This window comes from Rhinatrema bivittatum, chromosome 2, assembly GCF_901001135.1.
Source record: "Rhinatrema bivittatum chromosome 2, aRhiBiv1.1, whole genome shotgun sequence".
Lineage (NCBI taxonomy): Eukaryota > Metazoa > Chordata > Amphibia > Gymnophiona > Rhinatrematidae > Rhinatrema > Rhinatrema bivittatum.
Window position 1 is genome coordinate 353,903,442 of NC_042616.1, and position 18,541 is coordinate 353,921,982.

At 48.2% G+C, this 18,541-nt stretch overlaps 1 protein-coding gene across 9 annotated transcripts in view; it reads left to right on the plus strand.

The window, feature by feature from the left end:
• Nucleotides 1-18,541, plus strand: part of INVS (inversin) — a 1,037,426-nt gene that overhangs the window by 764,438 nt on the left and 254,447 nt on the right. For all 9 annotated transcript variants that reach the window (XM_029589897.1, XM_029589895.1, XM_029589896.1 and 6 more), the window contains one exon: nucleotides 10,304-10,533. In XM_029589897.1, coding sequence (XP_029445757.1) covers nucleotides 10,304-10,533 — 230 coding nt within the window. The remainder of the gene's footprint in view (nucleotides 1-10,303; nucleotides 10,534-18,541) is intronic.

Sequence of the window (18,541 nt, forward strand, 5' to 3'; positions counted from 1 at the left end):
TGTCCACTCTGTGCTCTGGGTGTGTCCTTATAACCCTGCCTGACAGTTGCCTCGGTGCTTCGGCATCGAGCTCACCTGGGCTCCCTGCTCTAGCCTTGCGCGGCCTTCGGGCCTCCTTCCTCGCTGTTCTCACCTGGCCTACGGGCCTTCTGACCTGCCTGCTCTGCTTACGGTGTGTGGCCTACGGGCCTTCTGTGTGTGTGGAGCCTACGGGCCTTCTGACCTGCCTTGCCCTGCTTACTTTGCCCTGACCCAGCCTGAACTTAGACTCTGCTCATTGCCGCCTGCCCTGACCCAGCCTGAACTTAGACTCTGCTCATTGCCGCCTGCCCTGACCCAGCCTGAACTTAGACTCTGCTCCTTGCCGCCTGCTCTGACCCAGCCTGAACTAGACACTGCTTATTGCTGCCTGCCTTGACCCAGCCTGGAACCAGACACTGTTTCTAGCTTCCTGTCTCTCTCCACCTGGAGCCATCCTGCTGGGTGGTGTTCACGCCTCCTGACCGGAGCCCAAGTGTAACAGTATGCCGAAGCCATCAAATTTCCAGGGGAAGAGATAGGTCTGTGTCCTGCCGGTGAGTCAACTTTTTCACTAAATTCAAGATGCCTCCTTCTTTACAGTTTTATACCTGCAATTCCTGTCAGACTTTGAATTATCCAAGCTATCAGAACTGTCTAGCCTGTGAACTTGTTGGTCAGGAACACTGGTCATGCAATAATTGCAACAAGAAAAATGTCTCTGTCTATCAGGAATGTTTGAACTGTCTGGCTCCTAAACCAGGGTGGTGGAAATGCTCCTGTCTTCCGTGTTTGTTACCACCAGGCAAACCCTGCCCCCGGTGTTCTGCTCTAGGACCAGCTGTGCCATTAAAAAAAGCTATCAGCTCTCCTAACCAGTATTCTGTTTCTGGCTCAACTAAAACAGACATTTTTGCTGGCAGTTTGTGGATAGAAAAACCCAGGACTTACCTGGCCAAGAAGGCTTCTGTGACACCAGTGCTAGAGCCTCAGGAACAGGTTTCTCTCAAACGGAGAGAGTTGATTGACTCTAGCAGGGCTCTGCTGCCCACAGCTGCTGTTGAGACACTAACGAGCACATTCCCTAGACGTCCTAGAACTGCCTGTGCCTTCTCTAAACTGCTCCTCCAGAAACAAAATAAGGAGCCTCAGAGTGTGGCTCGAGGTATCAAGCCCACAGCAGTGCTACTTGAGTCTTCTATGTGCACTGCTTCAAACCTTGCTGCTCTGCCATCTGAGCCTGTTTCATCACCCCAGGGGGGGGCCAAGCCTGCTGCATCACCCCAGGAGGGGGCCAAGCCTGCTGCATCGCCCCAAGAGGGGGCCAAGCCTGCTGCATCGCCCCAAGAGGGGGCCAAGCCTGCTGCATCGCCCCAAGAGGGGGCCAAGCCTGCTGCATCGCCCCAAGAGGGGGCCAAGCCTGCTACATCGCCCCAAGAGGGGGCCAAGCCTGCTGCATCGCCCCAAGAGGGGGCCAAGCCTGCTATATCGCCCCAAGAGGGGGCCAAGCCTGCTGCATCACCCCAAGAGGGGGCCAAGCCTGCTACATCGCCCCAAGAGGGGGCCAAGCCTGCTGCATCGCCCCAAGAGGGGGCCAAGCCTGCTACATCGCCCCAAGAGGGGGCCAAGCCTGCTGCATCGCCCCAGGAGGGGGCCAAGCCTGCTACATCGCCCCAAGAGGGGGCCAAGCCTGCTGCCTCGCCCCAAGAGGGGGCCAAGCCTGCTGCCTCGCCCCAAGAGGGGGCCAAGCCTGCTGCATCGCCCCAATAGGGGGCCAAGCCTGCTGCATCGCCCCAATAGGGGGCCAAGCCTGCTGCATCGCCCCAAGAGGGGGCCAAGCCTGCTGCATCGCCCCAAAAGGGGGCCAAGCCTGCTGCATCGCCCCAAGAGGGGGCCAAGCCTGCTGCATCGCCCCAAGAGGGGGCCAAGCCTGCTGCATCGCCCCAAGAGGGGGCCCAGCCTGCTGCATCGCCCCAAGAGGGGGCCAAGCCTGCTGCATCGCCCCAAGAAGGGGCCAAGCCTGCTGCATCGCCCCAGGAGGGGGCCAAGCCTGCTGCATCGCCCCAGGAGGGGGCCAAGCCTGCTGCATCGCCCCAGGAGGGGGCCAAGCCTGCTGCATCGCCCCAAGAGGGGGCCAAGCCTGCTACATCGCCCCAGGAGGGGGCCAAGCCTGCTGCATCGCCCCAAGAGGGGGCCAAGCCTGCTTCATCGCCCCGAGAGGGGTCCGATCCTGCTACAACGCCCGGAGAGGTGTTCCAGCCTGCTGTTTCATCCCGAGAGGGGCCCGAACCTGCTGCACTACCCCGAGAAGAGCCTGCTAAACCGGTCCTGCTGCCACCCCCGGAGGGGCTCAAACCGGTACCACTAACAGACTTTCTAACTCAGCCATCTGAGCCTGTTGAATTGCTCCAGCTGTTGTTGCCCTCGGAGGGGCCAGATCTCATCTTTGAGTACCCCCTGCTAAGATGGGACCCAGGAGGAGGGGGAGGCCTTGAGGAGGGGGTACTGTTACAGTTTTGGCTGCAGTGCAACCGCCTCACCACCAGGGGTCCCTCTAGTGCTGGCTTTCCGGACAGGCCCAGTCCATCTTGTCTGTCCACTCTGTGCTCTGGGTGTGTCCTTATAACCCTGCCTGACAGTTGCCTCGGTGCTTCGGCATCGAGCTCACCTGGGCTCCCTGCTCTAGCCTTGCGCGGCCTTCGGGCCTCCTTCCTCGCTGTTCTCACCTGGCCTACGGGCCTTCTGACCTGCCTGCTCTGCTTACGGTGTGTGGCCTACGGGCCTTCTGTGTATGTGTGGCCTATGGGCCTTCTGACCTGCTTTCCCTGACTATGGTGTGTGGCCTACGGGCCTTCTGTGTGTGTGTGGCCTACGGGCCTTCTGACCTGCCCTGCTCTGCTTATGGTGTGTGGCCTACGGGCCTTCTGTCTGTGTGTGTGGAGCCTACGGGCCTTCTGACCTGCCTTGCCCCGCTTATGGTGTGTGGCCTACGGGCCTTCTGTGTGTGTGTGGCCTACGGGCCTTCTGACCTGCCCTGCTCTGCTTATGGTGTGTGGCCTACGGGCCTTCTGTGTGTGTGGAGCCTACGGGCCTTCTGACCTGCCTTGCCCTGCTTACTGTGCCCTGACCCAGCCTGAACTTAGACTCTGCTCATTGCCGCCTGCCCTGACCCAGCCTGAACTTAGACTCTGCTCATTGCCACCTGCCCTGACCCAGCCTGAACTTAGACTCTGCTCATTGCCGCCTGCCCTGACCCAGCCTGAACTTAGACTCTGCTCTTTGCCGCCTGCTCTGACCCAGCCTGAACTAGACACTGCTTATTGCTGCCTGCCTTGACCCAGCCTGGAACCAGACACTGTTTCTAGCTTCCTGTCTCTCTCCACCTGGAGCCATCCTGCTGGGTGGTGTTCACGCCTCCTGACCGGAGCCCAAGCGTAACACCGACAAATTGATGGTGTGGGCAGAGCTTCACCTCCAACGACTAGTGTACGTTGTCCACTCCTCGTATATAGCGGGAGTGGACAACGTACAGGAGGATCCCGGAGAGTGGGAGCTCTCGCAGCAGGCGATGCGGATAATAGTACGGCGATGGGGGACACCGCACGTAGACCTAATGGCAACCGCCGGAAATGCAAAGGTCGCCCGCTTCTTCAGCCGCAGGCAGGAGCGCGGCGTCGAGGGTGTGGACGCGCTGGTCCTGCCCTGGCCGCACCACTGTCTCCTATATGTTTTCCCACCGTGGCCCCTCGTGGGCAAGGTCATCCGCAGGATAGAGGCCCACCAAGGGCCGGTGATCCTTGTGGCGCCAGAGTGGCCCCGACGACTGTGGTTCGCGGATCTGCGCAATTTGACGATGGAGGGTCCCCTTCGTCTCGGTCAGCTGGCACGACTTCTACGCCAGGGACCAATATTTTTCAAGGAGGCAGATCGCTTCTGTCTTGCGGCCTGGCTTTTGAGAGGCGTCAGTTGAGGAGGCGCGGTTATCCGGAGCCGGTTATTTCAACGCTACTGAAAGCACGTAAGATGTCCACCTCTGTTACCTATGTTCGAGTCTGGAAGGTCTTTGAGGATTGGTGTGGAGCGAATGACATTCTTCCCATGCAGGCCTCAGTGTCACAAGTCTTTTCCTTCTTGCAGGCAGGTTTGGATTTAGGTCTTGCTTACAATTCTCTTCGGGTTCAGGTGGCGGCCTTGGGGGCTTTTCTTCGCAGTGGAAATAAGGAGTTTCTGTTTTCGCATCCGGACGTCTCCCGTTTCCTTAAAGGAGTGAAACACTTGAAGCCTCCGATTCGCCCACCTTGTCCGTCATGGAATCTGAATCTGGTGCTCTGAGTCCTCTGTGGTTCTCCGTTCGAACCTCTAAGCTCGGCTACCATCAAAGACGTCACTCTCAAGGCCATTTTTCTCGTGGCAATCAGTTCAGCAAGACATATTTCCGAGCTGCAGGCCCTATCCTGTCGTGAACCATATCTTCGTTTCACGCCTGAAGGGGTTTCGCTGAGGACGGTTCCTTCTTTTCTCCCTAAAGTGGTTTCGGCATTCCACCTCAACCAATCGGTGGAATTACCATCTTTTGCCTCTTCTGAGTCTGGAGACCTACGTAGACTGGATGTACAGCAGTCTCTGATACGCTATCTGGAGGTGACTAATGATTTTCGGCTCTCCGATCATCTGTTTATCCTCTGGTCCGGACCCCGGAAGGGTTGCATGGCCTCCAAACAATCTATAGCGCGGTGGTTGAAGGGTGCGATCATAGCGGCGTACCTTGGCGTAGGTAAGTCTCCTCCGCTGGTTGTCAAGGCTCATTCTCTTCCAGCCCAGGCAACATCTTGGGCGGAGAGCTCCTCCGTCTCCACTCAGGAGATTTGTAGGGCTGCCACCTGGAAGTCGATCCATACTTTTGCGAGACATTATCGCCTGGACGTCGGTGCTCCGTCGGGCGGTCAGCTTGGAGACAAGGTAATACGAGTAGGGCTGTCTGCGGCCCACCCGTGATGGGAAAGCTTTGGTACATCCCACTGTCTGGAATGATCCTGGTATGTACAGGGAAAAGAAAATTATTCCTTACCTGCTAATTTTCGTTCCTGTAATACCATGGATCATTCCAGACACCCTCCCTTGGTTTGGGGGTTTGCTTGTGGGACATCCCTGCCTACCTGTCTTAACAATCTTTTACTCTGTATTTCGAATACTGCGCATCTTTTTTTGTTCATGCACTGCTGTTCGCAAGTTCACTGTTCAGAACTTAGTTGCTGTTTATTTGGACAGCGGTTATTTCAATTCCTTCTTTGATTACTTGATCCTTCTGTTTTTAGTCTCTCTCTTTTGGGCTTTGTTAGTCTAGTTACTGAGAGCTGTTACAGGGGAGGCATGGTTATATGGGTCCTCCCCTGGGAATTTTGTGTTCTGACTCCATCTGCTGGACATGGAACATAACCCACCGTCTGGAATGATCCATGGTATTACAGGAACGAAAATTAGCAGGTAAGGAATAATTTTCTTTTATCCTCTTTCAACCATGTCTCTGAGATGCCTATTAAGTCTATGTCATCATTCACTGCTATATTCTCTAACTATCCCATCTTACTTCTTAGACTTCTGGCATTAGCATACAAACATTTCAAAATGTGTTTTTGTTTGTATTAACATTCTGCTTTTTAGTTGACAGGGATAAATTATAATCTTTTAGCTCAGGTGATTCTTTACTTATAGGCTCATGGACTACTTATTATTGGAACCTCACTGGTGGGATGCCCTAACTCTAGTGCTTCATTAGTATACTTCAAAGATACCTCTCTCTGAACCATGCGCTGCTGAGCAACTGTTGGCTTTCCCCTTTGATTTAGTTTAAAAGATGCTGTATCTCCTTTTTAAAGGTTAGCGCCAACATACTGGTTTCACCCTGGTAAAGGTGGAGCCCATCCCTTCGGAAAAGACTTACAGTATGCCATTTCTCTCCCATGTGGAGGAACATAATGACATAGGTGCATTCGATTGTGCCCATTACATTTGGCATACCAGCTATATCAAAGAAAGTGTGCTTCATCTACTGCCAGTCTCTAAGCTGCAGTGGGTACTTGATGTATTTCCTGACCCATTTCATCAAAGCCCTTAATATCTGGCTGTTACAGAAGGGGAGCGCTGGGAGAGTGATCCCATCTTGAGGGGATTGTGTGCCCTTGGGCCTCGGCACGACCCCAGAAAACTCCAAGGCAGCATCCAGGGTAGGCGAGGCGTGATCCAGCATGGGTGGAGACGGACGGTCTGACCCTCTGCCGGACCTGCATGCTTCTGGAGCCAACACATAGTGATGGTTATTGAACAGTCCTCTGACCCTTCCCAGCCCTTTCGGACCTGCCACAAGGAATGACAAGAATCAGCAAGCCAGACTATGGACGAGGGCAGACGAAGGCTCTGGAACATAGAGACTCTAGATGTAGACAAGGAACTTGGAAGACTCTGGATGTAGGCAAGGAACTTCGAAGACTCAGGATCAAGGTTCAGGAACAAAGTCAAGTACTGGGTTGAGGCTGCCACGCAGCGCGCCATACACAGCCCACCGTAAACGGGCGGACCCAATGGGGCTGGTCACGGACCACACTAGAATGCAAAGCAGGCTCTAGACGAGGTGTGGAAAAGCTGAAGCTGGAACATGGCAAAGATTTGGTAAAAGCCTGTACCAAGGCACGCCCTACACAGCCCATCCTAGGCTGGTCGCGGACCACGCTGGAATGGCACAGGTTCAGTCAGAGTCGTAGGCATGGACGGAGCAGCCCCAAGAACATCCAAGGGCCGGAACTAGAGTCAGGACGGAGGACCAAGATGGAACTTGACTTCAAACAGGAAACAGGACCAAGACGGGACTTGGCTTCGGGCAAGGATAACCCTCTGGAGACTTGAGCTGCAGACAAGAAGACAGGCAATGTACCATGAGCATGCCAGGCAAGGGTAGCATCGAGGAACCAGGGGTTCTGGAAACAGAGGTGAAGACAAGGCATCAGGAAGCAACATCAGGAACCAAGGACATCAGACAACAGGAACATGGAAACATATCAAGACGAGACATGGAGCTCCAATGAAGAACGAAGGCCGCTGTTGCCGCTGTCCAGGCAAGGCCCCAGCTTTGGTGCGGCCTCCAGAGAAAAGGTGCCAGTAGGCAACATTCTGCTAAGGTACCGTAGATGAAAGCATCAGAACTGCTGGCATGGCATGTTATGAAAAGAAGCAGGATAGTAATGCAACGGTATAAAAATAACGTTAATCAAAGTTCCACAGATTTGGAATGCGATGCCAGAATCCGTTAGAGCAGAATTTAAGCAAGTAAAGACACTTTTGTTTCCAAAGGTGAGATTATTTATACCTGGGTGTAGTAAGTGAAGATTCCTTTGAAGGTGAGTTGTTGTTGCGCTTGGAGATGGACCCTTGTCCTGGAGTAGTGGAGAACGGCTCCCTGGTAGGGACCAGGAAGCACCTGCCCCCAGGGGGCGGAGCACAGGAGGAGACAGATGCTAGGATGAGCTTCACCACTGGAAACCCGAGGTCCGCCCGGGTGGAGCCCGTAAGGACCTGGGCCACTTGGACTTAGGTGGGCCTCGCAGGGTCTCCTGGAGAGGTAGTAGAGAAGCGTGTCCACGATCAGCAAGGGAGCGCGGTCGGACTTCACGCTGTTGGCCTGGAGAGGCAAGGAAGGCCCAAACAGCGTAGGCGATGACAAGGCAAGGGACAGAGCCAGAATCAGGAGACATGGTCAATGGCAGCCGAGGTCAGAATCCGAGGATCAGTCCGAGGAGTAGTCAACAAGGCAGAGGTCAGGTTCCGGAAGTCAGACGAGGTCACAAGGCAGGCAGAGGTCAGGATGCAGGCAGCGGACAGGATGGTCAAGGAACAGGCCGAGGTCAGTACCAGAGAGACAGTCCAAGGGTACTACCTGGGAAGATGGACAGACAGATGCAGGAACAGAAGGACGCTGGAACAAGGCTGGAACAGTAGGATACTGGAACAAGACGGCAAACTAGAACACAATACAGTGCCGACCCGACTGCCAAGGCGAGGAAGTACAGGCAGGGACTTCCTTATATCGTTCCATCTATCAGGGTGCGCCGCAGAGCTAGGACCTGCCCCTGGCCCTACAAGAGGCCGGGCGGTCTGCGCACGCAGGGGCATGGCCAATGCCACTGGAGACGCCGAACTCCAGCGTGAGGCCTGGTGCGCAGTGGAAGGCCCGGCTACCGCTATCGCGGGATGCCGAGGCCTAGAGGAGCTGGCGGCTGCCGTTGGGGAGGCCGACCTGTGACCTGCAGAGGAGCTAGCCAGGTGAGCAGGCCCGTGCACGGGCCAGGCACGGACGGGGCGTACAACATATACCACAAACTATCACAGGGCCGGGATCACTAATAATTATATGAAACTTACAACCCCTTCTAAAAAAAATTTTTCAGCATAAAAATTCTTAAAATTTCAGAGAATATTAGGACCAGAGTTTGCTGGTATGGTAAAAAAAAAAAAGTTGAAATTGGTTCGAAATAAATATTTGTATAATATAGCAGTGACGGGACATTTTGGTCCAATTTGATTGATATAAGTTCAGACTTAGCCAGACAAATTGCGAGATTTGAAAATCCCACCCCTCCAACCACCGCTGATTTATTGGAGTACATTTTTAGCTGGATAAATTTTACCTGGATAAATCTGAGGTATTTCAGTGCAGGCTTACTTATCCAGATACTGCTGATATTCAGATAATGCTGATATCCAGCTAAGTTATTCAAGTAAGTCTGCGGGAGAGCAGTCCTAAAGTTATCTGGATAACTTGGATTTTATTGGGTATATTCTGCGGAATGCATGACCAGCTGCATTCTGCTGAATATACTTTGACCTGCAATAATCAAAAACCCAATTTATACAGATAAAATAATGTTTTACCCAAAGAATTGGCTTTGATTTTTGATCTTAAAGGGATCTTAGTGACACATGGAAGAAGAATGCAGGCACAAATAAGTAGACTGGATAGATCATGTGGTCCATTTCCACCAACATCTTGTTTGTTTCTATATAGTGAACAATTGCCAGCATGCTCAGCAGTGTCTTAATACAAGCTAATTAACAATAGCAATTGGATTTCACACTGTAGTATTTTTATAATCAGTTTGCATAGCAGAAATAGTGTTAGTAAAAATTGCAAGTTGTGCCCAACCCCCTCCAGTGATACAAACTTTAAAAACTCACACCACCACCCCACCTACTCTGGAACCCATGGCTGGTCAAGGGCATTAGGTGCCTTAGGCAAACCTGATAGCCTTGCACAATGCCCTGTTCCACACACACAGTTAAGAGTGCTGTATTTATAATAACATTTTACATGAAAAATATCAAAGTACAGTATTCTGAGGTAAAAATATCACTTGGATTATATTTACATGTACTGCTGTGATGACAACCAGAAATCCCTTCCAAAAAGACACATGGAACCTATATGTTATTAGGCCTATTGTCGTGTTTTGGGTGTGGGCTTGACCCTCCCAAAGCCCAAATACACTAATACACTTCCTATTAAGAGAACGTATCACCTCAGTCACACATTCAGAACATAAACAGACCCCATCAAATACAGAATAGAGCAACCATAAAGTAGAAATACAAATGCGCTAACAAAAATTGATCTGTAAACCGCAAGAAGCCAGATTGTGTATGCAGTGGAACAATGAAAAAATAGAACCATCACCATTCCTCAAATATTAAACATACTAATAATATTTTTTCAAAAACAGTTGAATAAAAGATGAAAAAATTAAAAACTAATGTTCAAGTTTTTTAAATGTCCCAAACACCAATAAAATATTTCAAAACAGCAGACTCATCAAATAACACCTGAAAAATACAATTTTAAAGGATTTTAAAAATTCACGCTCTCCATACCTGGGAACTTTTGATTTCCAGTCACCCTCAGACTGTCATGAATGCACAAACTGTCTCCTTTCTTTCTTATATATACACACGCACATACTATATATATACACTAGCTAATGTATTAGAGATTTGATTGTATGTACTACTACAAAGCTCAAATGTCTCTACCCTATTTTTCTTTTCTGTGAATTTGTCTTAAATTGTCTTTGATGTTCTTTATTATAGCAGGGGATGGTTTGGCTGATACAACATGGCATTTCTTGAAATAAATTAGGGTAAAATTTTATACCTTTTGCATCTGATTTCCAAAATGTATGTTTTATTGATACTAGTATAAAGATTTCATTGAAATCTATATTGTATCACTTCATTTTTACAGGTGGAGCGAGAGTAGACCTGGTTGATCAAGATGGGCACTCTCTTCTTCACTGGGCAGCTTTGGGAGGAAATGCTAATGTCTGTCAAATATTAATAGAAAATAATATTAATCCCAATGTGCAAGATTATGCAGGAAGAACTCCCCTACAGTGTGCTGCACATGGAGGCTACATTAACTGCATGGCAGTACTAATGGAAAATAAAGCCGATCCCAACATACAAGACAAAGAGGTATGTTGTTTGTATTTCTTATTTATTGCTTTGTTTATATGCTTTATTTTTTTATGAATGTTTTAATTGTAACTCACCTTGATCATAATTTGTATATAGGCTTGTAAGAAATCAATAAATCAAATGAAATATGTGTCTATCTCCAGCTTTCACACTGTCTCTTGCTCAGTTGCCCACTGACAATCTGATACTGGAATTTCAGAGAAGGCATCTAATAATATAAATGTATACAGCACAGAGGGCAGAGCATTTAAAGGTCCAGCACCCGGAAGTGCTGGACCACCCCCTAGATGACGTCAGACGCCAGCACAGTATTTAAGCCGGCGTCTGACTCCCAAACAACGCCTTGCAACGAGGTTCCTCTTCGGAGTGTCTAGTTGCCTTCTGTTCCTGCTGACCTCGCTGTCCCTGCTGACCTCGCTGTTCCTGCCTTGACCTCGGGTCCTCCCTGTGCTCCTGCCCCGGCTTCAGCTCCGGCTGTTCCTCGCTTCAGTGACTTCCTGGTTCTTGACTTCAGCTCGCTTCTGACCTGCCCTGCCTGCCGCCTGCCTCAACCCTCGGACTTCCTCCTCGTCTCATCTCTCGCTGTCTCCTAAGTCCCAGCGGTCCAGATCCCTACGGGCTCCACCTGGGGGGATCCAGGACTTCCAGAGTGAAACCTTCACTGCTTCCTTTCATCTGCCGTGATCTCCTAAGTCCCAGCGGTCCAGTTCCCTACAGGTTCCTCCTGGGGGGATCTAGGACCTTTAGAGTGAAGTGGTCTTCGGTGCTTCAGCTTGGTTCCGCCTCCCGGCCTGTCCACGACGGAACCCCCAGTTCCATCAGGCCGGCCCAAGGGTCCACCCCAACTCACTACCGCAACACATGGTTAAAACCAGGACTCTTGGTCCCTTGCTGTGAGATGCAAGAAGAGCCAAAAAGTAAAATATAAATAAATAATAATCATAAGAGTATTTGGTACCCTAGGCAAACCTTTGGTCATATACTCCCTTTCCCCCAACATATCTATTGGTAGCAGTTACAGTACAGCGCTCCTTCCTCCGAGTGGCAGTGGGTCCATCACAGTGCTACTATTTTTGGTGGCACTAGTTCTGGCACAACTTCCCTCTGGGTCTCTCGCTGATGGGATTGTGTCTCCCTCAAACCTTTTTTTGGAATAGGGGACCGTCTGTGTTGCCTAATTGAAGTACCAGCCTTGCCTGCTGTTCTACAGCTACAGGAAGGGCCACAAAATCTATCTCTTCACGAAAGAGACCAAGCCTAGTGTCAGAGTCAGGGAGGTGGGATTGTCCTGTGACATTTCTCATTCTCATCTCCACCTGATTTCACCACCCCCTTAGATGCTGTTCTGATAGCAGAAAAGGAGGAGGAAAGTGACAGCATATCTGGATGAATTCTCCTCTTTAGCTGCTCAGGGCCTGACTGCTGCCTTGAACAGTATGGGACACCGTACATCTAATTGGTTCAAAGCAGCAGTCGGATCATGGGTGGCAGACAAGAAGGACATGGCCCAACCTACTGCTGTTCTTCTCTTGTTTCTGTTGATGAAACAGGACATTGGTGGAGGTGAGGGAAGGAGAATGGGGACACAGTTGTGTGAACAGAGGGACAAGAGGGGTGATGTGCATGTGAAAGAGGAGCTAGGGGTAGGCTGGATGGTGGATGTGTGTAGAGTGTTTTCTAAAGTCTTCATACCCATGTAAGTTTTTCACATTCTCCTATCTAAAATATACAAAGCAAAATGTATTAAAATAAGGCTTTATAATCACTGATCTGTACAATATAATCTAAACTTTCATTGTGAAAGAATGGTTATAGAAATGTAGTAGGGCCTTGCCACTGCCATTAATATTTTTTCTGGTAAAAGCTTTTGGGGAGATTTTTGCATATAGAGATCTTCTCCTGTTCATGGCCAGTCCCCAAGTTTTATTCGATTGGTCGACTCTCCCATATAAAATGTAATTGGAGCAATTCCCTTAGTATCCTAACCTTAAAATGCAGATTAATTAGTAAATATTCCTGTAAATTTAAAGTACTGATTGCAACTCCCTTAGTATCCTAAACTTAACTAGGAACTCAATAAAACTAAGATGAAGGCCGCAGTCCAGCATCAAGAGGGGGGCTTTCCAGTTTTTTGCATTGAGTGTCACATGTATGATTTTTTACCCGCCGGTGAGAGATTGTATGTGTGCACTCGGTGCAAAGAGCTCCTAGCTCTCAAGGAACAAGTCCCGATCTCTGGAGGAGCTGAGGCAGACAGAGTGGTACATTGAATGAGACCGTCAGGGACATAGTAACCAAGTCCCAAATCCAGACTGGCAGCCCCAGTGCCTGCATTGGATCAGAAAGGTCTCCCAGTAGGAGAACATCACCCTGGTGTAGCAGGAAATAGGTGGGCCTGGACCGAATCACAGAGCCCACCAATAACCGATGCGCCGCCCCTCCCCAACAGGGGACGGCGTCCCAGGGAAGGTGGAGAGAGAGGTGCGCGCTGAAGCGGCAGCACCGGCGCGCGATCGGGGACATCACCAGCCGCTCCTCCTGCGCGTGAAGAAAAATGGTACCAGGCCACGCCCCCGGCCGGCGCGCAGGAGACGACGAGGCCGCGTGGGCCGATGACGTCAACGGCCCTTTAAAGGGCCGCAACGAGGACAAGACCCCCCTTTTAGCCCCTGCGCGCACCAAGAAATCCCACCCACCCACCCTAAGAAAACCTGTTTGCTGAAATAGAGATTGTTTATTTGCAAAGAGCGAACGTCCAACAAAAGATTAACATTGTAGCATGTTAAGCTTGCATTATAAGTGTCCATGCCTATAACTACTTAACTTAAGAAGAAAATAGCATAACGATGTTAAGCACACAATACTTAAGTGCACAATGTTACGACTGAGATAATTATGCAGCTGATATTTATTGATTTATTTATTTTGGATTTTTTATATACCGACATGATAACATACTTATGGTAAACATGCAATGTTATAAGTGTACATTCTGATAACCGATTCACGTAGGCAGCAGGTAGCAACCTTATGTTAAGTATGCATTATCATAAGTGTACATTCTTACAACTGATTAACGTATGCATCAGATAGCATGCTCATGTTAGTTAGTATAATTCAAACGTTATTCTTGATTGTGGTTATTGTCGCAGCTATTTGGGAGAGGGCGGTAACCCGGGCCGGTAGGGCATATTGCAAGTGATGCCGGTGACATCACAGGACGGCGTGGTAGCCGGTCAGCGCCTTGGGTGGCGAAAATGGTTATGGCACGGAACGTGCCGATGGTCGGGGCCCCCTTGCTGGTGGACAAGGCGGGGGGCCCAGGGAGCAAGACTGCCTTGCTTGGTGCCTATGGCGGGCAGCGGTGGAGACATCATACCGGCTCGGGTACCCAGGGAAGTTTTATTGATCTGTTAAATAAAAGCTGCGGCCTTATTTATACCAAAGAAAGCTCTCTGTGTGGTTAATGAGTATAAAGTGAATGTTTACAAAATTAAGGGAGTAAAGTAATAAAGGGGGGACGACGGACACCAGGAAAAGTGGCGGCTGCTAGGGTTATTGATCCTGTAGCAAGGACCTGCTCTCCAGGTGATGTATTGTCCTCTTGCACTAAGGACAAGTCTCCCAGGGCTAGTGCCCAGGAGGGAAGGGTTAGGCCGGCCATCATAGTTGGTGATTCATTTATTAGAAATCTAGATAGCAGGGTGGCTTGTGGACGTGAGGACCGCCTGGTAACTTACCTGCCTGGTGCGAAGGTGGCAGACCTCATGCGTCACCTAGATAGGATTATATACAGTGCTGGGGAGGAGCTGGCTGTCGTGGTACATGTGGGCACCAATGACATAGGAAAATGTGGGAGAGAGGTTCTGGAAGCCAAATTTAGGATTTTAGGTAGGAAGCTGAAATCCAGAACCTCCAAGGTGGCATTCTCTGAAATGCTTCCTGTTCCACGTGCAGGTCCCCAGAGGCAGACAGAGCTCCAGAGTTTCAATGCATGGATGAGACGATGGTGCAGGGAAGAGGGATCCAATTTTGTAAGGAACTGGGGAAAACTTTGGGGAAGGGGGAGACTTTTCCGACAGGATGGGCTCCACCTTAACCAGAGTGGAACCAAGCTGCTGGCACTAACTTTTAAAAAGGAGATAGAACAGCTTTTAAACTAGAACAAGGGGGAAAACCGGCAGTCACTCAGCAGTGCATAGTTCGGAGAAATGTATCCTTGAAGGATATTCATGAAACAGGAGAGTTAGGGCATCCCAACAGAGAGGTTCCAATAAAAGCAAACGTAGTCCATGTGCCTATATGTAAAAATCACCGAAGCTAATGATTCCAAATTATCCCTAACAACTGAAAAGCAGGTTGTTAATACAAACAAAAAACACACTTTGAAATGTCTGTATGCCAATGCTAGAAGTCTAAGAAGTAAGATGGGAGAGTTAGAGTGTATAGCAGAAAATGATGAGATTGTCATAATTGGCATCACAGAGACTTGGTGGAAGGAGGATAACCAATGGGACAGTGCTATATCAGGGTACAAATTATATCGCAATGATAGGGAGGATCAACTTGGTGGGGGTGTGGCACTTCATGTCCGGGAGGTTATAGAGTCCAACAGGATAAAGATCATACAAGAGACTAAATGCTCAGTAGAATCTATATAGAAATCCCATGTGTTTTGGGTAAGAGTATAGTGATAGGTGTATACTACCATCCACCTGGACAAAATGGTCAGACAGATGATGAAATGCTAAGAGAAATCAGGGAAGCTAACCAATTTGGCAGTGCAATAATAATGGGAGATTTAATTTACCACAGAAAATACTAACAGTTAATCAAAACCACAACGAGCCACAATATCTCACATCAATACGTTGTGTAATCAAAACTTTTTTCTTCTATGTGCTGTATCTTATAAGTTAATTTATAAATGGGACCATCATAACACCCATGGCATACTAGCAAGTTAGCTTTATGTATTAACCGCTACGGGTCATATTTACTCATCGGCCCTGTTTTTGATAAGAGTGCTTATTCTTTGTGACTTTTTTTAATGTTTTATAATTTTTTAAGAATAAATGTGGAACAGTACTTCCCTTATTGGTAGACAGCACTATCGCGCTTCTGAGATTCAGTTCTTTTGGTGGCGTTGCCGCGCTTCCAGGTTTGAATTACTCCAGCGAGTCCAATGCGCTTTGAAGGTCCAGTTGTTCAAAGGGTCCAGTCCAGGACTGTCCAGGAACCAATTGCTTCATGGAGCAATTGGTTCAGAAACCAACAAGAGAGGGAGCTATTTTAGATTTAATTCTTAGTGAAACGCAGGATTGGTGAGAGAGGTAACGGTGGTGGGGGCCACTTGGCAACAGTGATCATAACATGATCAATTTAAACTAATAACTGGAAGGGGGACAATAAGTAAATCTACAGCTCTAACACTAAACATTCAAAAGGGAAACTTTGATTAAATGAGGAAAATAATTAGAAAAACAAACTGAAAGGTACAGCCACAAAGGATAAACGTGTTCAACAGGCATGGACATTGTTTAAAATACAATCCTAGAGGCGCAGTCCATATGTATTCCACGCATTAAGAAAGGTGGAAGGAAGGCAAAATGATTACCATCATGGCTAAAAGGTGAAGTAAAAGATGCTATTTTAGCCCAAAAAACATCCTTCAAAAATTGGAAGAAGGATCCATCTGAAGAAAATAGGATAAAACATAAGCATTGTCAAGTTAAGTGTAAAACATTGATAAGACAGGCAAAGAAAGAATTTGAAATTAAGTTGGCCATAGAGGTAAAAACTCCATAATAAAACCTTTTTAAATATATCCGAAGCAAGAAACCTGTGAGGGAGTCGGTTGGACCATTAGATGACAGAGGGGTTAAAGGGGCTCTTAGGGAAGATAAGGCCCATTGCAGAAAGACTAAATGAATTATTTGCTTCCGTGTTTACTAATGAGGATTTTGGGGAGATACCAGTTCTGGAGATGGTTTTCAGGGGTGATGAGTCAGACAAACTGAACCAAATCACTGTGATCCTGGAAGATGTAGTAGGCCAGATTTACAAACTAAAGAGTAGCAATCACATTGGATCGGATGGTATGCATCCTAGGGTACTGAAGGAACTCAAAAATGAAATTTCTGATCTATTAGTTTAAAATTTGTACCTATCATTAAAATCATCCATTGTACCTGAAGACTGGAGGGTGGCCAATGTAACCCCAATATTTAAAAAGGGCTCCATGGGCGATCCAGGTAACTATAGACCAGTGAGCCTGACTCAGTGCCAGGAAAAATAGTGGAAACTATTCTCAAGATCAAAATCGTTTAGTAGAGCATATAGAAAGACATGGTTTAATGGAACACAGCCAACATGGATTTACCCAAGGGAAGTCTTGCCTAAACAAATCAACAACAAAGGGGTTAATAAATATGTGGATAAAGGTGAACCTTTAAAGATGGCGCTAACCATCTTTAAAATGGTCGGCGCCATTTTTAAAGATGGCGCCGGCCATCCAGTGCTCCTACCATGTGACAGGGGCTGGCCAATGGCATGGATACCCTGTCACATGGTAAGGGCATAGAGCCATCGGTGCCATTTTATTAGCGCAGCCAATGGCCTGAGAGCAGGAGATCACTCCCCGCGCCCCCACTGGACCACCAGGTAATTTTAAACGGTTTTGGGGGGGTTCAGGAAACAAGGGGTCATTTTTAAAGGGTCGGGGTGGGTTTTTGTTTATCGGCCTTGGGCGCAGCCGATAAACAAAAAATAACAATCGTGCCAGACTATAAAAATTGTAAGATTTGAATTGGAACCGGAACTGAACCGATTTCCGGTTCCGTTTCACATCTCTACAAATGGCAGATGAAATTTAATGTGGACTAGTGCAAGGTGTTGCATATAGGGAAAAAATAACCCTTGCTGTAGTTACACGATGTTAGGCTCCATATTAGGAGCTACCACCCAGGAAAAAGATCTAGGCGTCATAGTGGATAATACATTGAAATCGTTGGCTCAGTGTGCTGTGGCAGTCAAAAAAGCAAACAGAATGTTAGGAATTATTAGGAAGGGAATGGTTAATAAATTGGAAAATGTCATAATGCCTCTGTATCGCTCCATGGTGAGACCGCATCTTGAATACAGTGTACAGTTCTGGTCGTCGCATCTCAAAAAAGATATAGTTGCGATGGAGAAGTACAGAAGAGGGCAACCAAAATGATAAAGGGGATGGAACAGCTCCCCTATGAGGAAAGACTTAAGAGGCTAGGGCTGTTCAGCTTGGAGAAGAGACGGCTGAGGGGGGATATGATAGAGGTCTTTAAGGTCCTGAGAGATTTTGAATGAGTAGATGTGAATCTGTTATTTACACTTTCAAATAAGGACTAGGGGGCATCCATGAAGTTAGCAAATAGCACATTTAAGACTAATCGGAGAAAATTCTTTTTCACTCAATGCACAATTAATCTCTGGAATTTGTTGCTAGAGGATGTGGTTAGTGCAGTTAATGTAGTTGGGTTCAAAAAAGGTTTGGATAAGTTCTTGGAGGAGAAGTCCATTAACTGCTATTAATCAAGTTTACTTGGGGAATAGCCACTGCTATTTAATTGCATCAGTAGCATGGGATCTTCTTAGTGTTTGGGTAACTGCCAGGTTCTTGTGGCCTGGTTTGGCCTCTGTTGGAAACAGGATGCTCGGCTTGATGGACCCTTGGTCTGACCCAGCATGGCAATTTCTTATGTTCTTAAGTCCTTATGTCTTTCTGCTGTCTGGTGGTTTGATCAAGAGGAACTGCTTTGTTGAAGATTATGGAGAGAAGAGAAGTTTGGAGATATTTTTGACTAGAATTCTTACAGGAGGGCTAGTTATCTACCCACTCGATTTTCTCTGGGATTTTTGCTTGCGACCAGTGAACAGGAAGTCAGAAAATTTTAGAGGTGAAGAATATTATGTCAGTGATATTTTTGGACCAAGTTCAACAACAGAGAGGCCAATTTTAACTTCTCTG